The sequence below is a fragment of the Leptonotus elevatus genome, chromosome 16 (assembly GCF_054856555.1).
Source record: "Leptonotus elevatus isolate MCC_2025b chromosome 16, RoL_Lele_1.0, whole genome shotgun sequence".
In the NCBI taxonomy this organism is placed as follows: domain Eukaryota; kingdom Metazoa; phylum Chordata; class Actinopteri; order Syngnathiformes; family Syngnathidae; genus Leptonotus; species Leptonotus elevatus.
In genome coordinates, this window is record NC_141254.1 from 13,579,587 (window position 1) to 13,604,963 (window position 25,377).

The 25,377-nt window shown below is 40.1% G+C and overlaps 2 protein-coding genes across 3 annotated transcripts; one reads left to right on the forward strand and one right to left on the reverse strand.

Annotated features, from left to right (window-relative positions):
• On the reverse strand, positions 1 to 14,209 carry kif4 (kinesin family member 4). Of its 2 annotated transcripts, XM_086098162.1 has the most exons (31): positions 13,379 to 14,209; positions 11,795 to 12,737; positions 10,290 to 10,432; positions 9,625 to 9,739; positions 9,346 to 9,536; positions 9,170 to 9,259; positions 8,883 to 9,049; positions 8,477 to 8,571; positions 8,236 to 8,355; positions 7,760 to 7,935; positions 7,390 to 7,451; positions 7,166 to 7,298; positions 6,987 to 7,045; positions 6,729 to 6,834; positions 6,426 to 6,533; positions 6,126 to 6,308; positions 5,843 to 5,946; positions 5,581 to 5,725; positions 4,599 to 4,709; positions 4,435 to 4,518; positions 4,200 to 4,313; positions 3,957 to 4,112; positions 3,761 to 3,858; positions 3,471 to 3,600; positions 1,801 to 1,971; positions 1,604 to 1,714; positions 1,459 to 1,527; positions 986 to 1,066; positions 724 to 849; positions 411 to 500; positions 1 to 299 (listed from the first exon to the last, which is right to left on the reverse strand). In XM_086098162.1, exons 3-31 carry the CDS (start codon positions 10,410 to 10,412, stop codon positions 87 to 89), a joined length of 3,531 nt encoding a protein of 1,176 aa, XP_085954288.1. In that variant the 5' UTR covers positions 10,413 to 10,432; positions 11,795 to 12,737; positions 13,379 to 14,209; the 3' UTR covers positions 1 to 86. The 2 variants fall into 2 exon arrangements, with proteins under 2 accessions (XP_085954288.1, XP_085954287.1); XM_086098161.1 differs by lacking the exons at positions 11,795 to 12,737; positions 13,379 to 14,209 and adding an exon at positions 10,757 to 11,085.
• On the forward strand, positions 13,269 to 25,078 carry ammecr1 (AMMECR nuclear protein 1). Its single transcript, XM_086098163.1, has 6 exons — positions 13,269 to 14,724; positions 17,596 to 17,706; positions 18,914 to 19,028; positions 19,834 to 19,924; positions 20,551 to 20,647; positions 21,780 to 25,078. Exons 1-6 carry the CDS (start codon positions 14,240 to 14,242, stop codon positions 21,892 to 21,894), a joined length of 1,014 nt encoding a protein of 337 aa, XP_085954289.1. The 5' UTR covers positions 13,269 to 14,239; the 3' UTR covers positions 21,895 to 25,078.
• Positions 25,079 to 25,377: the final 299 nt, after the last annotated feature.

Here is a 25,377-nt window from a genome sequence, read left to right on the forward strand (position 1 = left end):
TTGAACCAAAAATTTTATTAACCTTTGACACTAAAAGTACAAGTCACATATAAAAGAATGGACAACACCGACAGACATATGGATAACTAAAAAGGAGAAGCTTCCTCTCTGACTGGAGTGCAGCCAGAGAAAAAACTATTCTGGTAACTTGTCAGGAGTCGTTTCTTCTTCTTGAGGATTCTTACTGTATCTCTGTCTTCCTCCTGATCCACATCCTGGTCCTCCTCTTTAAACATAGGCTTACGTACTAGCTTTAGTTCAGGGGTGTCATGCCCCATGTCTTGGATTTCCTCTAGCACCTGAATGGAAAAAAGTCAACTGACTGTTTACAAGTGTGTGTGCGTGCATGTGGGCACTCTTTTCCATCAACCTATGATGAGTCGCTGAGGTATGAGAGGGGAATCACGTACCTCATTTGTTGGCGAGCAAAATGGTGGCTTGAAGAATGTGACGTCTGGACTGGTAGAGTCTCTCGAAACATTTTCGCTCAGGCTTTCATCCTAGAATACAAATGGAGGGGGAATCACATTGCATTAAAAAAGTGCCTGATCTGTACTAGGGCTGGAGTTAAAAAAAATAATGTATGGCTTTCCCCCACAACTTCATGAGAAAATAGAATTGTAATTGCCAAATTAAAAAATATATACATCTTGATCTGACCTATTGCACTTTAATGTAACCAAATAGGAGGAGATTATTATCATTCTATCAAGAACAACAAACCTCAGCGACAACGTGGTTGTCCAAATTTCGACATTTCTCGTGGTCGCATTGGCAATTCTCACGACATGTCATCTTCCCTTTACGGCAACGACATTGCTTGTTGCTACAGCTGCCTTTACACGAACACTGGACAAAACAAATACAATAAAATCACAAAGTCGGTGTGTATTATGATGCACGCATCAAATTGAAAGGCAATGATAACATCATTTTCCTGATTTGACAGACATGCAGTCTGAGGCAATGACCCGTCAGCCCTTACCCCCGTTGCTCTCGGTTTCCTCGAGGTCCTGCGCGCCTTCTCCAGTTTCTCTGGTTGCCAGTCATCATCTTCCTGCTCTTTCTGCAAAGGCACAGAAACATAAATCTTCACTAGGTATAAAACACATCTCGTGATCACTTGGATGCTACCCGTCATTGAGTGAGTCCCTTGCCAAATGAAATCATTAAGTGATATTCTATGGCAGCCACTAGATTGAAACTCAGCAGAGCAGAACTCTGCCAAAAAGAACAATCCTAATTTGGATCATCGCCATATTGTACACACTCCTACTAAAGCTACATTTTCTTCAAGAGAATTAGACAGAGTGATTCGAAAATATGTCAAAAACAGGTGAAAAATTTATGACGTGCTCTAAAATTCCCATGCGCCAACTCCACACAAAATTCCTTGGAAACTTTTTTTTCTTCATCTTTCCTTAATTTACAACAATCTGTTATAAACTGTGCACTTACCAGTCTATTCTGCAACATCATGTTTTGGTTCAGCTCGCACAGGGCACGCAGTTTCTGAAGCTTCTCATCCTAAGGCGAGACGCCGCATAACTCAGGAATACTTGCATATTTTCTTTGGGACAATTCCAAGTGTGCAGGGACTAACCTGATCTTTGAGACGCTGCATGAGCTCCTTCTCTTTTGTGCTGTTCCCCTCCTTTTGTTTTGTTTCATCTGACTGTGGTCTGCTCTGAAGCTGGTTGAGGAGACACTGGACCTGTGGGGAAAAAGTGGAGAAATTAGTACTGTAGAAGGAGGTCTTGAAATAAAATGTGAAAAAAAAAGAAGTTAAGAAATTAGTACTTTGTCTTGATGTCTCTGCTCCAATTCCACAAGATGCTGCTGGTGCTCCATGTCGATTGCGGACATCATCGCTCGCTCTTCAATCAACATTTTGTTTAAATCTTGCATATTGGCTTTCTCTTGTTGGAAGTCGCTCTCTATCTTGGCTGCAACCGTCTTTGCCGACACCAGCTGAACAAGAAAACGAGCACCCACGACATGATCACATTTCTCACGCAAGAAAATGATGAGCAGTTTTGCCAGTTATCGTATATTCCAGATTATAAACGGATATTGCCGCGTGAACGTCCGCTCCAGAGTATATAATTTCGCAACATACGGTAAAATCCACACCAGGTGGGCGCGACTTATAACCCAATGCGCTTTATAGTCAGGAAAATACAGTACTGTATCTTGAAACAGCAAATTAGGTAATTGACGGATTACTTGCTTTAAAAAGTAACTAAACTAGATTACAAAGTACTTTACTAGATACTGACCACTCTGTTTAACATAAAAATGACAGCCGGTCTTGCCACTTAATTGGAAATGTGTTGAACAGTGACATTGAAGAACAAAGTTTGTTTTTGTTCAAAAAATAAAGACATCAACATTTTTGACGTACCATAATTATTTTAACTGAAAAAAAAGTATCTCCAAGTTTCACATAATTTGCTAAATGTTTTTAATAATAATAAAAAATCAATAAAAGTTTTTCTACACTTTAATTACATTTTTTAATAATTTCTAAAATACAGCCAGTCTTATTTAATTACATATCTAACTATTGATGGTATAATGGCTAAACTCAATATCTATAATGTACTTTGTTTGTAGATAGAACGATTCAATTTAGGGGACCTCCTGCAGTCACACAATCTGATGAATCCCTCTCCTTCTTCTATTGCATTTTATGAACATGTGAGTCACTGAGAACAATGATGTCACTTCCTGAGACATCCTACGAAGCATTTCACCACTACGTTTCCCTGACTTATGTGTTCTATAAAGAAGGAATTAAGTATTTTTTTTTCTGTATTATTCGTTAGTTTTACCTTATACTACATGCTTGAGGGGGTGGGCGAGAATAGTATGTAAAAGGTGCCCCTCTCTCAAACGCTGTCATGTCACTTGCATATCCCTGGCATCAGGCCAAAACCTTAGACCTCCAAAATGGTCCCTATTCAAGAGACCCCAAAAATGGCACGTTTGTTCAACTATTAACATTACATCATCAAAGAGAGCAAGCCATTTAAACACTTATTAGGAAAAAATGTCACCCACATGTATGGATTAACCAAGAGCATATCAATTTCGGGGATAAGATTAAAAAATATGAACATTTCCAAATTGTGACATATGAGGTTTTGGCCCCAAACCAGCGATATATAAAAGCACATATGCTGTATTTATGAAAGTAACTTACAATATAAAGTAAATATACTCTGATAACATGACCGGAAAAAGTAACGCATTAGATTACCGTAGTCGTTAGATTGTCATTACTTGAACATGCACACAATTTGGAGTAACAATGTGTTACCAGCATTACTGATTCTGATCATTTGAAAATAGATAAATACTGAACAAAAATTCAATCATATGTAATGCCTGAGGTAAATTGTATGACACAATGACATTATGTACAGGTTTAAGCAGGTATGTTTTGTTTTATTTTCTCTTTCCCTCACCTCAGCCATCAGGACTCTGACCGCACACTTGGCATCAACAATGCTTGTGATGCCGTCTATACGTTGTTTCAGACGCCCCTCGCCGTCTGCTGCAAGGACCTTCTGCTGAAGGTCAGCAATCTGGGCATTTCTGTTCAAACGATGAATGGCACTCGGTCATACATTTTTATTAATTCAAGTCATGTTTATATGGAGCAGCAATCCTTTGGTTTTGTAGATTTCCTGTGATGTGTCACTTCAGACTAAATAGTTCCAATGAACTGTTTGGTGTACGTTTTAGTTCAACTAACCTGAGTTCCATTTCTGTAGTCAGGTTCTCCACCTGTTTGGTCAGAGGTGTCTCCAGCGCCCCATGGGCCTCCAACTCAGAAATAAGCAGCGTCCGACGCTTTATGGGATGACACCCAATAATACAGTAAATCTCATCTCAAACCAAAACAGTAAGTCACATGAAAGGAAGGAAGGAAGGAAGGACACCAATCTCACCCTGATTTTGGCAGAAGGTCGCTCCCCGGCATCAATTTGCTGCTTGAGGTGAGTTATCTCCTGAGCCAAGACTTTCCTGTCCTCCATAAGGTCATTGAGGTGACGTCTTGCCTCTTCTGTGCTCACCATAACCTCCACCTCACTGAGAAATAAATTCTGATCACAGAACAGATGCAGTAACATGAATCATTATACTATTACCATCAAGGATAGCAAAATGTTGATGAGTAAATATGGTACAACCTTCATTCTTGCAGCAGCTCCCTCCATCCCTCGACTCTGAGGATCTTTGCGTTTCTCCGCCACTTCACTTCTCTTCTGCAGGGCAACTTTCAGTCGCTTGTTTGCAGCTGCAGCCTGTTGGTCAAAACATTCACAGCTGTAGTTAATATAGCAGGGAGTCATTCCAGAAGACTAACTCAATTTGTAATGTTTTGCAGCTCACACAAATTGCACAGTGAGGGAAACAATACTTCACCTCTTCAGTTTTCCGACGCAAGATATTGGCCTGTTTCTGGAAATCCCTCTCGAGTTTGAGCAACTCATATTGACGTTTACGATCCTGTAAAATGTTAATTTTAAGTGTGCAGCAAAGAACACGATTATCCTGGCAGTGTGTCCGGGTGATCATATACACTGTACCTTTTCTTTCAGTTGAATCACCTCTCGGTCCTTCTTGTTCTTCCAGAGTCTGAATTTCTCCGAGTCATCCCTCATCTGCCTCATTAGCTGTGTACGCTGGGACTTCATGGCCTTCAGGAACAATATATTAGTTTACTTTTGGGCCATGAGAACGTCAATCACTTCAAAAAACTAAAGTATGATTTCCACCTAATGCCATACAGTTGAGTATGTCAGTGAGACTGCACTAAATGATTGCAGTACATACCACAGAAATGAGTGGCTAAAAAAAAAAAAACTTTCTGTTGATGTTTTTACAAGTTGAAGTCACCAATCACAACCTACTTGTGGTAGTACCAGCAAAAGCTGCTTGGTAATCATCTTTTTTGTGACTATTGTGCAATCTAAACCACTTGCATTTGTTAAATTAATAATATATGTGCAAACAGATTACAACTGCTGGAGTTATTCAATAGAAGTGTTAATAAAAAAAATATGTAATTTTTTTGGGGGGGGGCCTGGCAATGAATTTGTGTGTTAAAGACTAAGAAGTAAATAAACCAATTCTGTCAAATAACTCCAACACTGACCTCCATTTAAATCAGACTGTTAAAAGTACACTTTGGGGGTCGGAAATCAACACTCAAACATTTTAACACCAAAATATAAACACTCCAATTTTCCCTGTGAATGTGCCTAACAATTTTAGATTCTCAAAACCCAAAATGTTGTTTTGTTTGGACTGAAAATTAACATATACAGTTACATTACCGGTACATTATCTACCAAGTTTGACATCCGTAAAAAAAAAGAAAAGAAAAAAGAAGACCCACCTGAAAATGTAATAAATCCTCAAGTACTATAAAGTATTACAATACAAGTCAGGATTTTTATATTATTGATAAAAATACGACATTGTGTTTTATTACATTTTTCAGGCGTTATTACATTTTCAGCAATTACATCATAGGGCGTTACAAAAGAAAGCAAAAAATTCATTTACCTGTATTTCATGTACAAGCTTACTGACTTTCTGAACAGAAGACTCCTTGAGTTTCAGCATTTTTGACTGTTCAAGAAGCTTCTTCTTCATGTCTACTAGCTGGCCCTCCAGCTCTTGCAGGCGCTTCCTGCGCTGTTCACTCAGCCTAAAATCAGATGAAGATGGTAGAGCGAGTTCTTAAGATATCACTTAAGCATGCTTAAGGATGTGAAAATATAATGGCTTTGGATAGGTAATCCCAAAGTCCCATCTGAGAGCGTACTTGGCGTGGTTGGTGTCTTTCTTTGCAGACTCGAGTGCAACAACAAGGTCCACCTTCTCCTTTTGCAAAGAATTCACTGCCACCTGCAGATCCTGCACATTTTTCTACAGGATTAAATGTAAATGTCAAATTATAATGTGATATTTCCCCCGAATATGAAAACATGACCCAAAGTCGCCACGTGCGGTGTATGAGCACTTAAGTTACTTTTTCTTCAACTTCAAGCTGATGATTCATGGCATAAAAAGTAGAATGACATCACTTCAAGATCAACTTCTTTCACCTGTTGCTCGGACTGCACCGACTCCAGCTGGCTATCATTCTGGCACATCTTCTTGACCAACGCCTCCTTCCAGCTCAACACTTTGTTCAGCTCGATCAGCTCTTTGGACATTTGGGCCTGCTGCAGCGCATGGTGGGCTGTGAAGCCATCTGTTGGGTCCTTGTCAGCAGCTGCATTGGTTTCCTAATGTGAAAGAAGGGAAACGATGCACAAATTTGGATCGTGGATTGAAACGCATCATGAATATTGTCATTGGGAGGCGAGGGTGAAACAAACAAACTAAAATTAACCTGTACTTACAGATTGGAACTCGTCTGCTCTGCTTGTACTGCCATTCCCCATTTCTTCTGGTGCATCCGCTCCTGCCACCATGGAATCGATAGAGGCAGCAATGCCGGCACTCTCGCGCTTAGAGAAAAAATTATTTGAGTTTGTTAAACTTATTGGAAAACAATATCTATTCACGCAATGTGATTTATCTTGTCTTTTTTTCTTTTCTTTTTTTTTAACATTGGTTTCTTTCGTTCACCAATTATCTGAACAAAAGAAACCACAAAAAAAAAAAACGTTATTTGTTTTTGTGGTCATTAGTGATTTTCTTACGTTGAGCTCCAGGATAACGTCTTGCAAGTTCTTCATCACCTCAACGTTCTCTTTCAACTCCTGATCCTCAAGCGTCTCCAATACTTTTTCAAGATCGATTGTGCAACTGTAATAGACCACAAGCATTATTGAGGCAATATGACGAATACAACTAATTCCCCAAAACATGCAGTTTCAACACCAAACCATTAAATTAAAATTCTCATAAAAGTTCTTGTCTATGAAAAAAAAGAAGACAAAACAGATTGAAACCCTTACGCTGAATGGCGCTGCAGTTGTTCAAGCTTGCTTTGCAGTTTCTCATTTGTTTGTTCAGTCTATAACGAAACATGAGACAAAAAATAAAGACAAAACAAGGCGCACAAAAAAAAAAAAAAACAGTCTAGAATTTATCATGCACTGCAACTGCAAACTTGGAGACAACTTTTTTCACTCACCATAATGATCTTCTCAAACATGAGAGCGGTTTGTCCTGCAGTCTCACTCAGCTCCTTGCTCAATTTCTTGTTCTCATCTTGCAGACTGCGGTTCTGTTCCAGCAAATTTTTCACATTCTCACCAGACTCTGGCCTTGGGGAACCAGAGCAGAACTGAGTAAACATGACGACCTTTTGTGAAGCCACATCCACCACGACTTGATTCTGTTCCTCCTACTGCATACCCAGAGAGCACTGGGGCCACTCCTCCACGGGCATGAAGAAGCATCACCTGCAACTCTTGAACCTGTGGACAGAAAGACTGTCAGGGCTCTCACTCATTGGCTAGCACATTGGGTACACCTGCACAATTAAATTACATCCAAATACAACCACTTTATCAATATTTCTAATGCTAAAGATATGATTAACACAGGTAGAGAGAGGAAAATTGTTGTCTCTGATTTAGCAAATTCTACACACACCAATAAGAGACACACTTATTAATTAAAACAGTGGTCAATCATATAGAGCATTCCTATATTTGCAAAAGCTATTTTCAAATCTCATTGGAATTTGCAAGTGGTCCTAATGTCTTGTGTACTATTTTCGCACCTGTTTCTTTAAACGGCTATTTTCTGCCACTTTGGGGTCGATGTTCACAACAGGCTTGTTTTTTATTTTCCGAGCTCGGTCAGCGTATCGCATCGTGTTGACGGTCTCCTCCAAGTTTGAGTCTGCAGGACTGACGCACGCGATCATCAGCGTGTGACTGTTGCCTCCAAGGGAATCTGTTGGGGAACAACAAATATGTAATTTGATGTACTACATGCTACATGTATGTGGTTGTGGCTGAGAAATGAGTAATTATCTCTAATGTCACTTTTTTTTTCTTTAAGACGTGCATTTTTAGGTTTAAAGAAATTAGCTGACTCAAATATTTCACTTGTTGGGTGGAAACTGATGAGAAAAGATGAAATGCAACTTTCAACTAAAGCATTATGCATTTCTTGTTCAAAATATTATTTGCCTAGGAGGTGTGAAGGTCCTCAAAGGGGAGGATTGTTTTTAGGCTATAAATGAAAGCCTACCTTGTAACAGGCGAGTGAGTTTGGAGTCTCTGTAAGGGACAAAGGCATTTTTCTTGCTTTCATCACCCAGGGCACTGATCACATTACCCAAAGCCAAAAGGCCTCGATTGATGCTGATGCCTAAGGACGAAAATGTTATTGGGGACACAATCTGAGGGCACAGCAATTTTATTCTGCAGCAGACACCCCGAGGTGAATGTCTAATTCAAGGTTGCGATGCAGAGGCTTCAAGGTGTTGTACCTTCCTTTAAACGATCCCCCTCTGCTTTGGTTTTCTTCTGCCTCTCTGAACCAGCCAGATCCACAAGGTGCAGTTTGGAAACAACTGAGTCCACCCTACAAAGATAAAAAAATAAATAAAAAATTGTGTCAATAAAAAAAAGGTGTTCATATAGAGCATTTTCATTCTGTTTGGCTGTTCGGATGACTTCTAATCGAAATACATGGCTCCATGTAAACCAGGCTATTTTGTGAGATTTACTGTATCAAGAGGTTTATATAGTGACATCTGGATATCGCTACATACACTCATTACCCGTTAAATATTGAACTACTTACACTTGATCAAGTCATCTCAAATCTTGAGTGTACAATCGCTAACAGTAACATGAGAATTAAGCCAATAAAAGGACAAAAATGACACTGACTTGTCTTTCCCTTTGCGTTGCTCCAGTGTGATGGTGAAAATGGCATGTGAGCGTGATGAGGCAACATTCATCGCCGTAGAGCCCACAGTCCGAGCGGAGTTGCCGAGCTCCAGGCAGCGCACCATCTCTTGGGCAGAGACCACCCGCTTCTCAGTTAGTCCCACAATCTGTAAATGGACATTAAAAGACACAACTTTCAAATAAACACAAAACATAGCTTTTGAAAAGTGTCTGCTGCCAGGTTGCTAAAAACTTGCAAAGTTTGACGAAAAGTGTCCATCATTTACCTTGATACCTTCTTTGGGGTCTTCTCTAATGTTGAGAGCAGGTTTATCTTTAGCAGTACACAACAAATCTAAAACATCTTCATTGTATATCTGTGATTTAAAAAAAGAAAAGAAATTGAAGAAAAAAAATCCCCATAAAGAAAGAAATTTTTATTCATGAAAAATAGTCGCACAACCTCCAGATATGATATTGCCATGCTGAATTCACAGTCTGTCTTATTTTCCTTTTCTTCAAAGATCCTCCTGATAACTCGTGGAATAACACCAACAAAGGGATCGTTCTCTTGAGCCGATGTGTACGCTCCTCCCATAGAGAAGGTCTTTCCAGACCCGGTCTGTCCGTATGCAAGCACTGTGGCATGGTAGCCTACAACAGAAAAAGAAAAAAAAATAACGAAGACTTTTGGCTAATTTGGTCTTTTTTCTGGTACATTTACTTTTGAAAATGCAGCTACCTTTAAATAGCCCACGTAATAAAGGGGACACAGCAGTACTGAAGACCTCTTCCTGCTCTACAGTGGGATCAAATACATAGTCGTACGTGAACGCCTTCTCTGTGCCAACCACCACCTGAAAGAAAGACATTTAGGATGATCGGGAAAAAAAATAGACATTGCCTGAAGAATACTTTAGTGAGAAACAATTTAACAATCGGCTGTTTTCTACAGTAAACTTAATTTTGTGGCGGCCGTGGCTCAGGGTATAGAGACGGTCGTTTAGTAACCAGAAGGTCGGCTCTTCGATCCCCGCGCTCCCCAAGTCATGTCTCGTTGTGCCCTTGGGCAAGGCACTTCTCACGCATTGCCTCCAGTGCTACTCACTCACCCAGGGAGCTGTGGCTTAAGTAGTTTACCGCCACCACAGTGTGAATGCATGAATAATGTCTCCATTCCATTGTAAAGCATATTTGAGTGTCAAGAAAAGCGCTATATTATGAAGATCTTGGGAATTTTTTTTTCATTGTGTTAAATGACATTTTGTACATTAAAAGTACTAGGAGGTATCGGTATCTGTGAGTCTCAAAGAGTGAATTTTCATACTGACATCAGTCTGAAAAAAAGTGGAACTTTAAGCATCGCTAGAAATTAAGATTCGTATATGCATAACTTTAAATACAGACCTGTGGTTCCCCTGGCACAAAGTTGAGGCAGCACTGACATCCCTCGTTGATTTCTTTTGGCACTAAAGGACGACAGCGCAAGGCGACCCGAACTGGTATCACCTTCGCGTCCTCTGTGGTCATGATGGAGACTCTAGACAATCCTCAAAAAAACACAAAAGAGGCCATTGAGCTCGCATGAACTACTTTGAACGAACCACTGCGTACAAACAAACGTTGGAAGACATACACTGCCGCTTACTTATATAAACTCGCCAGTAAAACAGAATATGTAAAGAAAATCATAGATTCCTTCGTATATTATAGTTAATAACTATAGTTTGGTTAAGTGAAAACCGGGCATGCTTGTAACAGACGTTTTCCCACAACTCCAAATGTGCCAATCTCTTACTAACCACCGGACTCACACAATATTAGTCTGTTTTCGCAGTGCTTGTGCTAAAACGCAAACAAAAAAACCCTCTTACCTTTTTAGTCTCCACCTAGTATTCAGCGACGCCTAAATAACGGGAAATGATCTGTCACTGACCGAAAGCGGACCCTCAAAACAACTGCAACTCTTTCTCCGGGGTGGAATTAACGCCCGCGATTTTCAAACATCCAACTCCGCCCCCTTTTCTTCTTCTTTTTCGTTTTCTTCTTCTCTTAAACTTGAAGCAGAATCGGTGGCACTTACGGTCACGGCTGACATCAAGAGGTCAAATAGAAAAACAACATGTCTTCACAGTACGACGGCTACATCCAATAACGTGTAATAATGTCTTCTTACCTATGTACAGTGTAGTACATTTGAAAATACATCTGTACTATATACTACTATATAAATAATAAACAGATTTGGAGAAGCACGATATTCCCCACCATCAGCTTTATTAGCAGAATCGTTTTGACGTCATCAATGCGTTGGCTTGTGCTAGCCTAAAAATAACCAACATCTGATTTATTCTTAAATAAATAAAATCTCTCAGGTAAAATAGTAGGCTATATTCAATAAGACCATATATTTCCCAGTTGTAAATAATTTATCATAGTTAGTTACTTACTTAATTAGTTAAACTATAGAAACACTTTTGATTTGAAAGCATATTGTTCATTGCTTAAAACAAGTTTGTACTCTGACCTTTCTTGTTTTTGTTATTCCGTTTATTTATTATTTTTGTAAACCTAAGCTTTTTTTTTTTTAATTAAATTAAATGACTTTTCCACCTGCATCCCTGCCTACCTGTGTTTGGGTCCTGTTGGTGTGAATGGAGCTGAATACATTTGGATTAAAATACTATAAGTGGTGGGCATTCTAGTCATTCCAGGTCACATTTATATGCCTTAAGATAGATGTGCTAAGAAAAGAAATATTGCTAAGGGTATATATAAGTACAAACATAGAAGAAAGATCTGTTAGAAAGTAAGTGGGTGACAAATCATCCTTCTTGATGAAATAGGTTTTCAGGCTACCATAAAAAATGGGGAGTGACTCTCTGTTCTGGCTGGAAGAATAAGGTCATTACCTTGGAATCCAGAGGCGAAAACAGCTGAGTCCGGTTAAATTGATGACAAGGTCTCTGAACAGAAAACAGAGCTTTACATGTAATAGGCCTACGACCAGTCATCGCAAACGGCTACATTCATCTTCTACATTTCTCATGTTCTGTATTTCTGTGTTTCTTTGCAGCGATGCTGCTGCGTTTGTCTTTAATCCTACTGCTCCGCCATTACGTGACGTTGCGTTCATGAAACAAGCTGCGATGACCTTGTGTCAGGACCCGCAGCATTATTCACTCTCACACCGATGTACGGCTCAGGCTTCTCTTCTGTCACAGACTTTTGAGCTCCACCTAACAAGCGATCAAGTCATATTTCCGCATGGTGTGAGGGATGACAGCACATTAGTGATTCTTCAGGGACATGCCTTATATGATGCGCTAAACACTGTAATTAAATGCCTTGATCCCGGCCACTGACTTTTATGAACAGCACGCTGCCGCCAAGCATCTGATACTGTAGAGGTCATGCGCTGAAAATGGGACATGGCAGGAGGCCCCTTCATGGTAAGGGGAGAAGACACACTCAGAAATAACTCAGCTGAAGAAGCAAAATGTGAATCCTTGAATGAGACGAAAGAAGTCATGGATACGGAATTTTTGTTTTGAGTTGCGGTCACGCTGGACACTGAGATTAATGAGTTACTGTATGTTCTACCTTTATACAGAGAATATTTTGTTTGGAATGACTGTCACAGTAGTATTAATTAACAGACAGTTTCATATTGTTTGTTTTCCCCAATATATGTCTGTAGTGTTCATACTGCACAGATTGCTTTTCTGGGATGTTCGATTCTTGGGTTTTCCACACCAAATGCCTCGTTGCATGAACTGATGACACCTTTTGGAATGAGAGGCAAAACGTCTTCCATGTCAAACACAGCAGTCCAGTTGTGGTTGATTCGGTGCCCTGAAGAAGAAATGACACGAATGAATGAGAATATCCACACACATGTAAATTGCAGTCTTTTAAGTCAGTGGATATTATTACAGTATTGTAACTGTATAATGCAGTGATTCTAAATCAGGTTGTCATGGCAAACTAATCTGCCGTGAGAGATTGGCAGGTGTGTAATTTCACTTACTTACTTTCACTCGTTTGTCTGAAAATGATAATTTATTAAAAAAATTAATAATTGTTCATCTATCTATGCCAGTGATGCGTAGTGACAGGTAGAACAATTCAATGTTTTTTTTCTTCATTAGATGGCAGAAAGTACAATAAATGTGCTCATATTTTACATTACTTTGTGAATAAACTGAGTAGATCCTCATTTCAGTACGATACATTTATTTATTTTGTTTTTTTTTTCAAAAAGGGAGGCTGGGAAACGCTGGTAAGTACGATTTCATGCACGCGCATAAAGACGTGCGCGGAAGTCAAGCGTGCACGCGCCGTTTTAAGGAACGCGCGTTGTCACCCACACACACACAAAAAAACTTTGCGCATTCTGCGTAGCAAGGGGGCGCAACCTATTTTCCTGAATCCGTTTCCGTCGTGCCAACGACACCGACGCCTGTGCCCACAGACCGATCACAGGGCTTTCTTACCAGAACGGCACCGAGTGTTCGCAGCCGAGAGACGGGTGCGCAGCGAGGATTTCTCACGGCTCAAGGACGAGAATGCTCTTCGTTATGTACCCACTTAAACGGATGACAGCCTTTAGACAAACCATTAGCGCAAACATTCCGCTCGGCGTTTGACGCGGGGCGCGTTATCGGGGGGTTCTGTTGAGTCAGGTCCAAGAGCAGACTGTGATGCAGGTGCAAACTGGGCGCTAATGTTCCTGAAATGTCTTGCTCTGTGCCGACGCGGTCCATTGTGCCATGGCAGCCCCGCATTGACAGATGCCATTTTAGTCTGCGTGGTCCCAGCGTCTGGAATTCCAGCAAAGTGTTGTGTAATTAGAAGTTGTCCAGGCAGTAGCAAACAAGCCGGCGGAATAGGAATGAGCGTCCACGACACTGTGCGCAATCGGTGCTGAAGCTTTATGGGTACGGCGAACTTGAGCTCCAGGCTTCCAGTTGAAGAGGTTTGCTGTGGGGCTCCACTGCCTGTCTGCTTTACATCTGGATTGCCCGGCTCCTGTCAAACGCGGCCTGAACTTATATGCTTGTTGACAAGTGACTTGACAAGCCTCGGAGGGTGTCGAGTTGGCTGTATTTGCTGGGGCTCGAAGCTAACCGTTATGGAAAAAATGGTTGCTTTCGCTCAGTAAAGTCACGCATTCTTAAAGCAGCGCTAGGGTGACACTGCAGTCTTCTCACCACATCGCCCACTTTGACGTTTGACAACAACAAAAAAGAACCACAGCGTGACAGTGGAGTAGGAAATCGTCCGCCATACGTATCAACGCAGTGGGATTTGTACGTGTGGTCGGCGTCCCCCCCACCCTTCCCGCGGTGACGGTTATGGGTCGGAAGCGGTGTGTAGGTGCAGATTGTTCCAAGATGGCGGCCGGGTGCTGCGGGGTGAAGAAGCAGAAGCTGTCGGGATCGCCCGGGTCGGGGGGTCCCGGCGGGGTGGGGGCGGGAAGCGGGGTGGTAGGAACCGGACATTGTGGATCGGAGCTGGGGATTGGCTCCTCGGCGACTGTTGCGGGAGCGCCGAACGTGAGCAGGGCGAACGGCCTGGGGGGACCCGGGGGTAACGTTAGCGGCGTTGGTAGTAATAGTGGTAGCGGCGGCACAAGCGCTCTGTCGACTCTGTCTCCTGCCCCGGCCGGTTACACTTCATCCGGTCTCAGCCCGAATCTCAGCCCAGGACCTGGATCGGGAAGTGGAGGCAGGAAAATGGTCGTTTCGGCGGAGATGTGCTGCTTCTGCTTTGACGTGCTCTATTGCCATCTGTACGGATACCAACCTCCAAGAACACCCAGGTTTACAAATGATCCCTAGTAAGTCATAACTTATTGTCTTGTTGGTTTTGCTGCATGCTCAAAAGAACACTGCTTTACCGTCACAAGAAATGTATCCAGCGGCAGCTTTCCTAACCTTTGTGTCCGAGTTCAGGGCACAGACTGTCACAACCGAGAGATATTTGACATGAACGATTTTAATGTGAAAATCTCTCGACTGTGGCCAGTTGGAATTTGGGGCCTTGTCGAAGATAACCTTAGTGATTGCACTGGCCTACACCACTTTAACATAATCACCGCGTTCAAATGATTTGACGAGCACATAATATGCACACACGTCAAAGAGTACCTTTCATATATTACCCGGATGCTCGGTCGCTTCCAGGCACAGTTTATAATATTACCTTTTAACTCTTCTATGGCCGGCTAATGTAGCTAAGCCTGTAGGCTACTAGCTACTATTAGCATGCCTCATCAAAATGGGTGGAACGACCACGATTCCACTGTAATTTATTCAATCACATAAGCCAATTTGCACAGAAGCACTTAGAATATTAATCGATCAAGCAAGCCGCGATAGATTCACGTGCAGCTTTCTTTTTTTTGTTTGTTTTTTAAAATCCTGCTAGCTCTACATTCAATGAACTCCATATTGCTACATTCAAAGCTTGGCTTGGTTAGCTCAGTGTAGCTCGACGAGGAAGCGAATAATGAGATTGTAGTCATTACATGACTGATAACCAACATTTAGTATATTAAAAATCCCCACTTTTATTGCCATATAATCCTTAAATTTGCCACTAATCATTTGTTTGACACGTGAAGTTTCATTAAAGAGCTAACAACTGCCGTTAGCTTCAACAACAAAGAAACATGGTTCTTGCCGAGTACAGTAGTACTTTAAACCATTCCGATTTCAACATGTTATCTATTAGGAATACTTACATTGCCGGCTAATTCTAGATAAATATCAATCGTGGTTTTACTAGTTTGGAAAACATGTTATGACCAAGCTAACAATGAGCAAGAGACATTTTTTTTTTAGCACACCTCATTCAAAGATTGTAATCTGATATGTTGAGTCTGCGATGGGTTAGGCTCCACGAAGAAGCTGTTCACAATCGTTTGCAACTGTTTCCAGGCAAGCAATAGTTTAATTTAATGTCAGATGCAGTTGTTGTACATGCAGGGTTAATGTGGCTGAACATTTAGTGTATACTTGGGATGCAGTAATACCGCTTTTGTTCAGTACTTAATAATTTTGATGACCAATTACCAATTGATTGTCTTGCAATTGTGATGATTATTTTTTTTTTAGTTAATGAAATATTGTTAGAAAACACGAAAAAAATCTATTTAATATGGCACAGGTGTCACTCAAATAACATATTTTAGAGTAACAACTTGTACTTGCTGACATTTAAAGATCCAACTGCATGTTTTTCTAAGACATATTCAAGTGTAGCCTGTAACAACAAGGCATTTCAGTTATGTGGTGTCTCAGTCCAAACACTACAGACACCATATAAACAGTAGATAAGAGACAAAGAAAAACATAGTCTTCTGGGTAATAAGAAAACTGATTCTGTGTTACCTGTGTGTCAACTACAAATTAAAGTGAGTAAAAATAAATGCCAGACCACTTCTTGAGAATGCTACAAGTTATCAAATCTCAACACAGTTGATTAATCCATCTTCCAAAAAATTGCCAGGCTGGTAAAGTGGTATCTGTGTGTTAGTAACAAGCATATTTTTAAGTTAGAGTACAGAAAGACGTAGAGTGACAAATACCTGTTTTGGTATCACTGCATCCCTAGTCTATACATCAATAAGTATGGAAACGGTAATGCAACAAAATCGATTAAAATGCTGTTTGTTTATTCCTACATATAATTTTGTGTGTGTGTGATTTTTGTACATGCCGTCTTAAAATCCTGGAATCAGAGAATGGGTGCTGCCACACAACATTTTCCCATTCCTCATGAAAACATCTCATAATGTTTCCCCTGACAGACCTTGCAAGCGTGACTAATTTTACCTTTCATAACAGGAAAATCCGCTGACTTTCCCACAAAAGGAAGACTGCAGTACAGCAGAGGCCATGTCTCAGTAGTTGTGGTAGTTAAAAATTCCCAATGCTCACTGTAAGAAAAGAGCATCAATAAACAGAACATTATGCCGCCTGTGTAATCATGCTAAGTGCATCATTGCATTGTGTGGTTTGAACTTGAGATGTTTTGTCACGAATGGCTGAATTCCATGTTCTGAACGTATGTACTCAAGCATCTGACTCACTCCATGTGAATACATTGTTGCGTGTTTTGATGAACCAGTTTGTTTTGAGGAGAATGGAGCCAATCCGTAAGAGCTGACTGACCATGAAAGTGGGATTCTGCCGAGTTTCAATAAGGAGGGGTGCTTCGGTTGTTGGCTCATTTTATGGAAAATTGTGACGGCAGCCAAGTGTGACACACAAGCATTTGGTGATTCAGATTTTGCGAGTGCCAGGAAATCCTACAGTATTTTAAAGTTTGAAGCGGGTGTGCCATTCACTGTGAAGTGAATCACTTCTTAAAGTACAAACACTTACAGACTAATGCATATTGATGAGGATTTGTGGCATAATATCTCCTATTTGTTCACAATCACGTGAAGTCAGATATGCATGCCTCGATTGACCTCTGGTGTTGATTTATTCACTCGACATTTTCAGTCTCTTTTGCATATTTTTTTCAAAGACAACTACCTAGACAAGTGCTAATTGTCTACCCTTTTTTCTTCTTTTTAATTTTTTTATTTATTATCAGCTTGATTTAAACAGATCTTTTTACAGGCCAGTGATCTGTTCCTTCGATCAGAAAGGTATAAAATGCCCATTAAATGCATGAATGCTGTTCTTTTGTTTTGCAGCCCGCTGTTTGTCACATGGAAAATAGGCAGAGACAAGCGGTTGCGGGGTTGTATAGGTACATTTTCTGCCATGAATCTGCACTCAGGACTCAGGGAGTACACCCTTACTAGGTGAGTCGTATTGTGGAATTGGTTGGTTAAAGTATTAAATGTAAACACAATATGACAAATTAGTTCATTACATGTTGCTATGTTCATGGTTCAAGCTTGAAGCGAACCAGCGACCTTGCTGCGAGGCAGCAGTGCTCACCACTCCTCCACCATACCATATTGTGTTTAGTTTAGACTATGGGTACTCGATTTAGTGTTCACCCCTTATACCTTTTACCAAATTTGCACAAGAGAGAATCACTAACACACAAACTGAATTAACTCATTCACTGCCATTGACGGCTATAAATGTCAAAAATTCATTTGAACTATTTCTATTAGTTTAGCATTCCCCCCCCCCACACTTTTGTTAACAAAAGTATGGAAACCTAGAAAAAAAATATTGTACATTTAGAACACATATAAAATTTGTGATTAATTGTGAGTTAACTAGTAAAGTCATGCGATTAATTACGAAAAAAATACGGCCCTAATTTTTAATAATCTATTCTTTTTTTTTTTAAGAAAAAAAAGAAGAAAAGATTATTAAAAATTAGGGGCGTCATTACATTTTTTAATCATAATTAATCGCATGAATTCACTAGTTAACTCATGATTAATCACAAATTTTATATGTGTTATAAATGTACAATAAAACATTTTTTTCTAGGTTTTCATACTCTTGTTAACAAAAGTGGGAAAAAAATGTTAAACAAATAGAAATAGTTCAAATGAATTTTTGACGTCTATAGCCGTCAATGGCAGTGAATGAGTTAAATCATGTGTTAACAGCTGTCCCTCACTACCCCCAGATCACCCCTGCAAATATCTTTAGTATTCATATTCCAGACATGGTTTAACTCGACAAAATTGCAGTAGATTCCAGTGTGCAACTGTGCAAATAAATCAAAATCCGCTACATTTGCTTTTGTTTGCTGGGATAATGTGTTGGCACAATTTTGTTTAAAAAAAAAAATAAAAACAGTTTTTGCCTCCTATAAAACGCATTATGTGGAATTTCTCTACTTGCAGTAACCAACCGAGATCAGACTGCTGATTTGCCAAACACACAGCTCCAGTCTCCATGTCGGCTTACTGGAATTGTGTACAGATTCCGATTGCTATGTGACCGCACCCAACTTGCGTTCTTAGATAACAAACCCCGTTGACCCTCCTTGGGGGGGATACAATAAAAATGTGGGTTTCCTTTCTTTTGTTTTGACTGCAGTGCCCTTAAAGACAGCCGCTTTCCCCCCATGACAAGGGATGAGCTGCCACGCCTCTTCTGCTCAGTGTCTCTTCTCACCAACTTTGAAGACGTCGGTGATTACCTTGACTGGGAGGTGAGTGACACAGCTTTGCCTATATGGCGAAATGTGTCATTCACAGATGATGAATGTATACAGTACGTGGGTTAATATTACAAAGAAATTAGAATATGTAATATTAACACTAGTGCTGTCAAACGATTAAAAATGAACAAATTAATCGCAACATTTTCCAGACGCAATCGTGATTAATCACGTTTTTCTACTTCATCTTTTTTTGCTCTACAAAGCTGCTAACATATTTTACTAGAGTAAAATCTTGGAATTAATGTAAAATATTCAAATAGAAAGTATATTTAGAATCAAAAACTGTTCTAATATAGCTGTCTTTGATGGAATGGAATTCTTCTGCTATAACAAACAACTGCTGAAAAACAAAAAGGTCAAAACTGACTCAGCTTTACAGGCCATTTTTTTTTCTCTGAGATGATACGACAAAGACGTACAACTAATATGCTATTTGAATTTGACTACGTAAAGCGCGCGCGTTACTTGAGATTTCTCCAACAAGCGTCAGCAAGCGAAACTTAAAAGTAAAATTACCTATAGTCCGTATTTGTCCATCTTGGCGGCAATGGCTAGGTTTGGTCGCAGGTTATAGGCCGTAACGGGAGGTAAATAAAACTCGAGTTAACTAAATACATTTTTGTCAACGCTTTAAAGAATTAATCTTCAGAGTTAACACTTTAATTTTGACAGCCCTAATTTATCACATATTTACCCCCTTCTTAGTTATGAGGACTACATGCCACTTTATTTTTGAATGAATTCGGACTAAAAGTATATATTTTTTCTAAATTGGTCTATTTTATCTTCATAGGTGGGTGTCCACGGTATTAGGATAGAGTTTTTCAATGAGAAAGGATCAAAACGCACCGCCACCTACCTGCCAGAGGTTGCAAAGGAGCAAGGTAAGATTAGTTTCTTGCTCTATGTTGTCGGATATCTCATTACAAAAAAGGTGACAATGTCTTAGATTTCACAAGTCGGAAGATTTGTTGCTAATATGCTTCTTTTGAAAGAAAATTGCTATTTTTGGTCTGTCGCTGTCCACTGGTTGTATACACATGGACAAAATTGTTGTTACCACTCCCTGAATGAAAGGAAAACGCCACAATGGTCACTGAAATAATTTTACACCGATGAAGGTAAAAACGAATAAAAATGTACTGAAAATTGAAACTTGAGACAGCACGGAGCATTTTGCTCATGAGGAGTGGCCCAAAATACCTGGTTCAGAAGTCTCATTTAAAATGTAAAAGCAATGTTCAGTGACCATTGTGTGTTTAAAAAAAAAAACCCAATTCATTCATTAACAGGGGCGTACCGACTATTTCTCTGTGTATGTAAATCATGTCAGATTAACAAATTGCCAAAATATACATTCAGAGGAGGTAAGTGTTGGATGGACGCATGAAATTGAAGTCGCTTAACACAATTATGCTCATGAATAAATATCTGACCGTGTGCTTCTTATTTTCTTATTCATACATAAGGCATTCATACATACACAGACATAAGTAATTTTCTTCCGTAGGTTGGGACCACATTCAAACCATAGATTCCTTACTACGAAAGGGAGGTTACAAAGCTCCCATCACAAATGATTTCAGGAAGACCATTAAGTTAACCAGGTAAGCTCACATCCCACTGTGTATAGCTTTACATGATATGCTTTACACACACTACGCATTTTTGTTTACTGTTGGAATCAGCCCATTTGTGAGTCAACTTTGACAAGTGAGCCAATTCTCATCCCGCCCCATATATACGGCTGAGCCAATGACGAGTCTGGCTTACGTGACCTTGCTGACCAGGGAGGATTCTGAGCGCATTGCCGTGTTTAATTTTACATATTAAAAAAATTGGGTTGTTTAATTGAAAGGTCGTGTAGTCCCTTAGCAAAGCTGAAATCGATTAAAAAAATACAGACGGACAAATAAACACAATGATATAATACGGAATTGATTACATAAATATACATTTGACCTTAAGGCTCCTCCTCCTTGTTGACGTATGCCGTAACAGATTCAGGTTTTTCGGACATGTCGTGTATGCCTACTGTCTCGTTGTTGTTATTCTATCGCTACTAGACATTTAATTTACCAGTAAATTTGCTGTGCATAGTTCCTTACTCTCCACTGTAATGCGTTTACATCCAGACTGAATTGTTCTGTACCATTACCTAGTCTGGTGCTTAGCTTAGCGTTTAGCATGGCTTCCACCTTCTTCTCCTGTTGTTTCTTCTCGCTCAGTGTGTCACATGATCAGCTACTTAATTGTCATCCTCGTCACGCAAGAATGAAACTTGTCTAGCTTGTTCGTCGCCAGGTGGCAATTAGTGACATAGAGGAGCGTTTCGCACCACGCGGGGATGTAGCCAATCTCAAGTTTTGTTAGCTTAGCATGATCTTTTTTTCATTTCCATTTATATTTTTTATTTTTCAAACGTAATTTTTTATTTTTGATATCCGTTTTTTATTTTTTCACTTTTATTGATTATTAATTAATTTATTTGTATTATTTACCCTGTTAGTTCCTGAGCAGTTGGGAAAGCAAGGAGGATGATAACTGTTCAATGTGGATGCACCATTTTTTTTACCTATTCAGAGCTGGTAGCTTCTACAGTTTTATGGCACAATACGCAATACAGTTTATTTGACTTAATCCATCAGTAATTTCCAACATAATTGCAACACTTAACTGTCTGTGAGTAAGGCTAAAATATATATGTTGTTCTGACAGTATGTCTTTTGCCATTCTTAGGTACCGTAGCGAGAAGATGACAATGGGCTATGCGGAATACATAGCCCACCGCCAACATCATCACTACCAGAATGGCATCGGGCACCCTCTTCCACCCTACAACCATTATTCCTGACAGCGAGCCGCATGACCAATCATTAGACCTCTCCGCGGACCTTTTCCCAGGAGAGCCCGCCCCCTCCTGGTCTAGCTATTTCTACTACTGTACCATTTTATGATGATAGTTTCCGTTGCCATGCTGGCTGTCTCCCAAGACGTCGACCTGGCAACGGTCTGCTACAAAGCATCAATTGATTACGGCAAGAAATTCACCTCCTTTGTTGTTTTTCTTGGCCTCTGGTTTTTGCAGCATACAAAGCCCTTCATTTGTATTCTTAACCATTTTTTTTTTTTTTTTTTTAGCCTTTATTATCGTGTCTGCTCAGCAAAGCTAAACAGGCGTTCGGTTCTGTGGATGGAAGGACGTCTCGTTCAGTGGATTAACCCTGCGTTATATATTGTTTGGGCTTTGCTACTATTTTACATTTAATCACGTTTTCTTTTCCTAACTAAACCATGTAGCAAGGGTGGCTGTTATTCTCAAAGGCTGTGTCGTCGTCTACTCTGATTCCTCTCAAAAAAAAAAAAAAGGACAAAAAGACTGATGCTGAGGTTGTATTAGCTTTTTAGAGTGCTAGTTTAGCAGAAGTATTGCTTTATCGCTTTGTGTTGAAGAAACAGAAAAGTCAATGAGAAATTGAATTTAACCTTGAGTAATTTTTGGTTGACCTCCCCATCGTTATAAATGTTTTGTGTTCTTAAATCTTATCAAGGATAAGCGTGGTGGAATAGTTTTTTTGTCTTCTAAAATGGTGCAAGAAAGTTGTTGGTAAGAGGGTGTAGTTTGTGAGCAATAGGAGCAGATCCAGAGACCACGGTAGGGTCATGTGACAGGGAAACTTCAAGCCATATTCTGTCCATCAGTCATGTCGTTGATGACACCCCCCCCCCCCCCCTTTTCAGCATTCACATATTCAAACCTAATTTTGTGAGTTGTCATTTAGATTCTACATAGAAATTGCTGTGTCGATATAACCGAATTAGTATGAAGAGAATGTCCGCATGCGGTCTTGCCGTCAAATAAGTCCCAAGAAGACATTTCCAGTCAAATTGTTGTTGCAAATCACACGCACACATACACACACACACACACACACACACATACACACACTGGGGCTTAAGTGTTTGTTTTGGTTTGACAGACTGCAATTTTTTTTTTTTTTTTGAGAGGTTTTCGTTACTTGACTAACATGTTTTGTAACAGCCTTTACCGACTGGCATATTCTTCACATTTTTCTTTATGCAAAAACAAAACGTCGAGGGCTTTTTGGCACTCCATCCACAGCTCACCCCGACGAAATGACGTTTAAAGTTGTGTTGCCTTAAATGAACGCGTTAACAACGAATGGACCAGGAGAGGATGCTTGGTTTTTGTTGCATACCCCCCGGTCCCACCTCGCACCATCCCTTTTTGGAAGGTCAAACCACAAGTAGGGCATCACTCTCCCGCTCCATTTAATCACAGCACAACCAGAAATGATCTGCTGCAAAACCAAATTGACCATGCTCTTTAACATCATATATGTCTTTGTATACACATGCAATGTGTTTAGTTGCATGTATGTATGAGTATGAGGCCTATGGTTTTCTCCATGTTATACAGTATATATTATGCTTGGACACTCTTATGAACCATCAAGAGCGTTAATAGACAAAAAATGGTGCTATCAGACCTCATATTGGGGTGGTCACAGCTTGTGACTGGTCATGCGGACTCATCGATCATATCATACACACACACACACACACACATACACACACACAAAAAAAAGATGTTACATGTAAGATTTTCTCTCTTTCATATATTGCCGCGAAATGAGGCACATTTTAACATTGAAGGAAAAAAACAAAAACGTAGCCACTGCTTTCATCAAATCCATTGTGGGTGACTATTGGGATGAGTTCCCTATGGGAAAACAGATATTCCTTCACGTATAATGAAGCGGGATGATTCCCAGCAGCAGACTATGGAATGTACTGTTAGCATTCAAACTGAGATCTGTTGTGAGAGAATCTTACATGTGTTACCTTTACTCTCCTTGAAATATGCAGATCTGTTCAACAGGTGTTTTGTTTAGATTTTTTTTTGTCGTCGTCCCTACCATTGTCAACATCCGTGCAGGTTTGAAAGGACAAGAAGTTGCGTAAACCTATTTTACTCCCCTCCCTCCCACACACACACCATGGCCCAGCCTCATAGCCGAGTCCGTTCACGTGTCGATGCGTCGCTTGCCTCTTCCTGTCGGTCGGATGTTGCTTTAAACGGGAAGTCAACCCAGGATTTTTCTATGCAGCCCCAACTAGTCTTAACACAGTATTGTAATTAATATTGCGTTTGTAGGATATATCATTTTAAGTCGACGGCAAGTGGCAAAATGGCCGCGCCCCCAGAGATCTCGGGGCGGCCATTTTGCAGTTTGTGCTTTCTGGAGCTGAGCTGTGATTGGTCATTACCTGAGCCAAGAGCGACTATGATGTCATCTTCAGGCGACAGCAAGTGGCAAAATGGCCGCCCCCTGAGATGGATAAAAACGTGTGGATTTTGCTGCTATATATATATAAATATATATATAATTTTTTTTCTGGGTTGACTCTTTAATTAAAAAAAAAAAAAAATCCTGAGCACATCCTTAGTTATTCTCTCGCTGCTGAATTGTTTGTGAAATGACAAGTCCTGATATTCAAACCAAGCAGAAGGCTCAAGCGAGTTTTACATAGAACACAATGCTTGTGTACTGATGAACAATGTCAAAGCATTGATACCTCATGGGATATTGGACTTTTATTTTTATTTTATACTTTGTTGTAGCAGTTGAGTGTCGGCTCCCTATGGAGATTTCAGCTCGTCGTTTTTTTCCAGCGGAACGCTCAAGTTCATGTTAACTCGTCCTCTTTGTCTGAACCAAAGATGCTAGCGGCCATGTCCAAAAATGCTGCTCTTAAGGCCCGACTTCCTGTCCTTCCAAAAAAAAGACACCCCCTGCAGTTGACGAAAAACATTTGTTTGTGTGTCTGCGTGTGCGTATCGGTCTCAACTGTCTGGACTTGTTAAGCAACCCAACGTTTCAATGATTTCTCATTGGAAGTATCGCTGAAGTTGTTCATGGCATCCAGGATAGTTTAAAGTGGTTGCAAATTTGTTACTTTTTACTTTTGTTTGTTATTATTGCTCTAATTCAAAAAAAAAAATGAAACTCCCATGGTGTGCCTCGTAGCTTTATGGGTTTATAAATGTTTTTGTTTTGTTTTTTTTCCCCCCCACAAGACCAGCAGTTATACTTTGTATAAAAGATGGATTTGTTTTCTTATTTTTATGCCATAAAAAAAATGAAAACCCCTGTTTTCTTTACTCTGGACCCAGTAGCTGCACTGGTGTACAATCGCACTGATACAGTAGAGGAGTAGTTTGGGGGGGGGGGGGGGGGGGGAATCAATAACGATGACAGATGAAATAAGAACTACAATAAACTTGTTTGAAAACTTTTTACTACGTGAGATT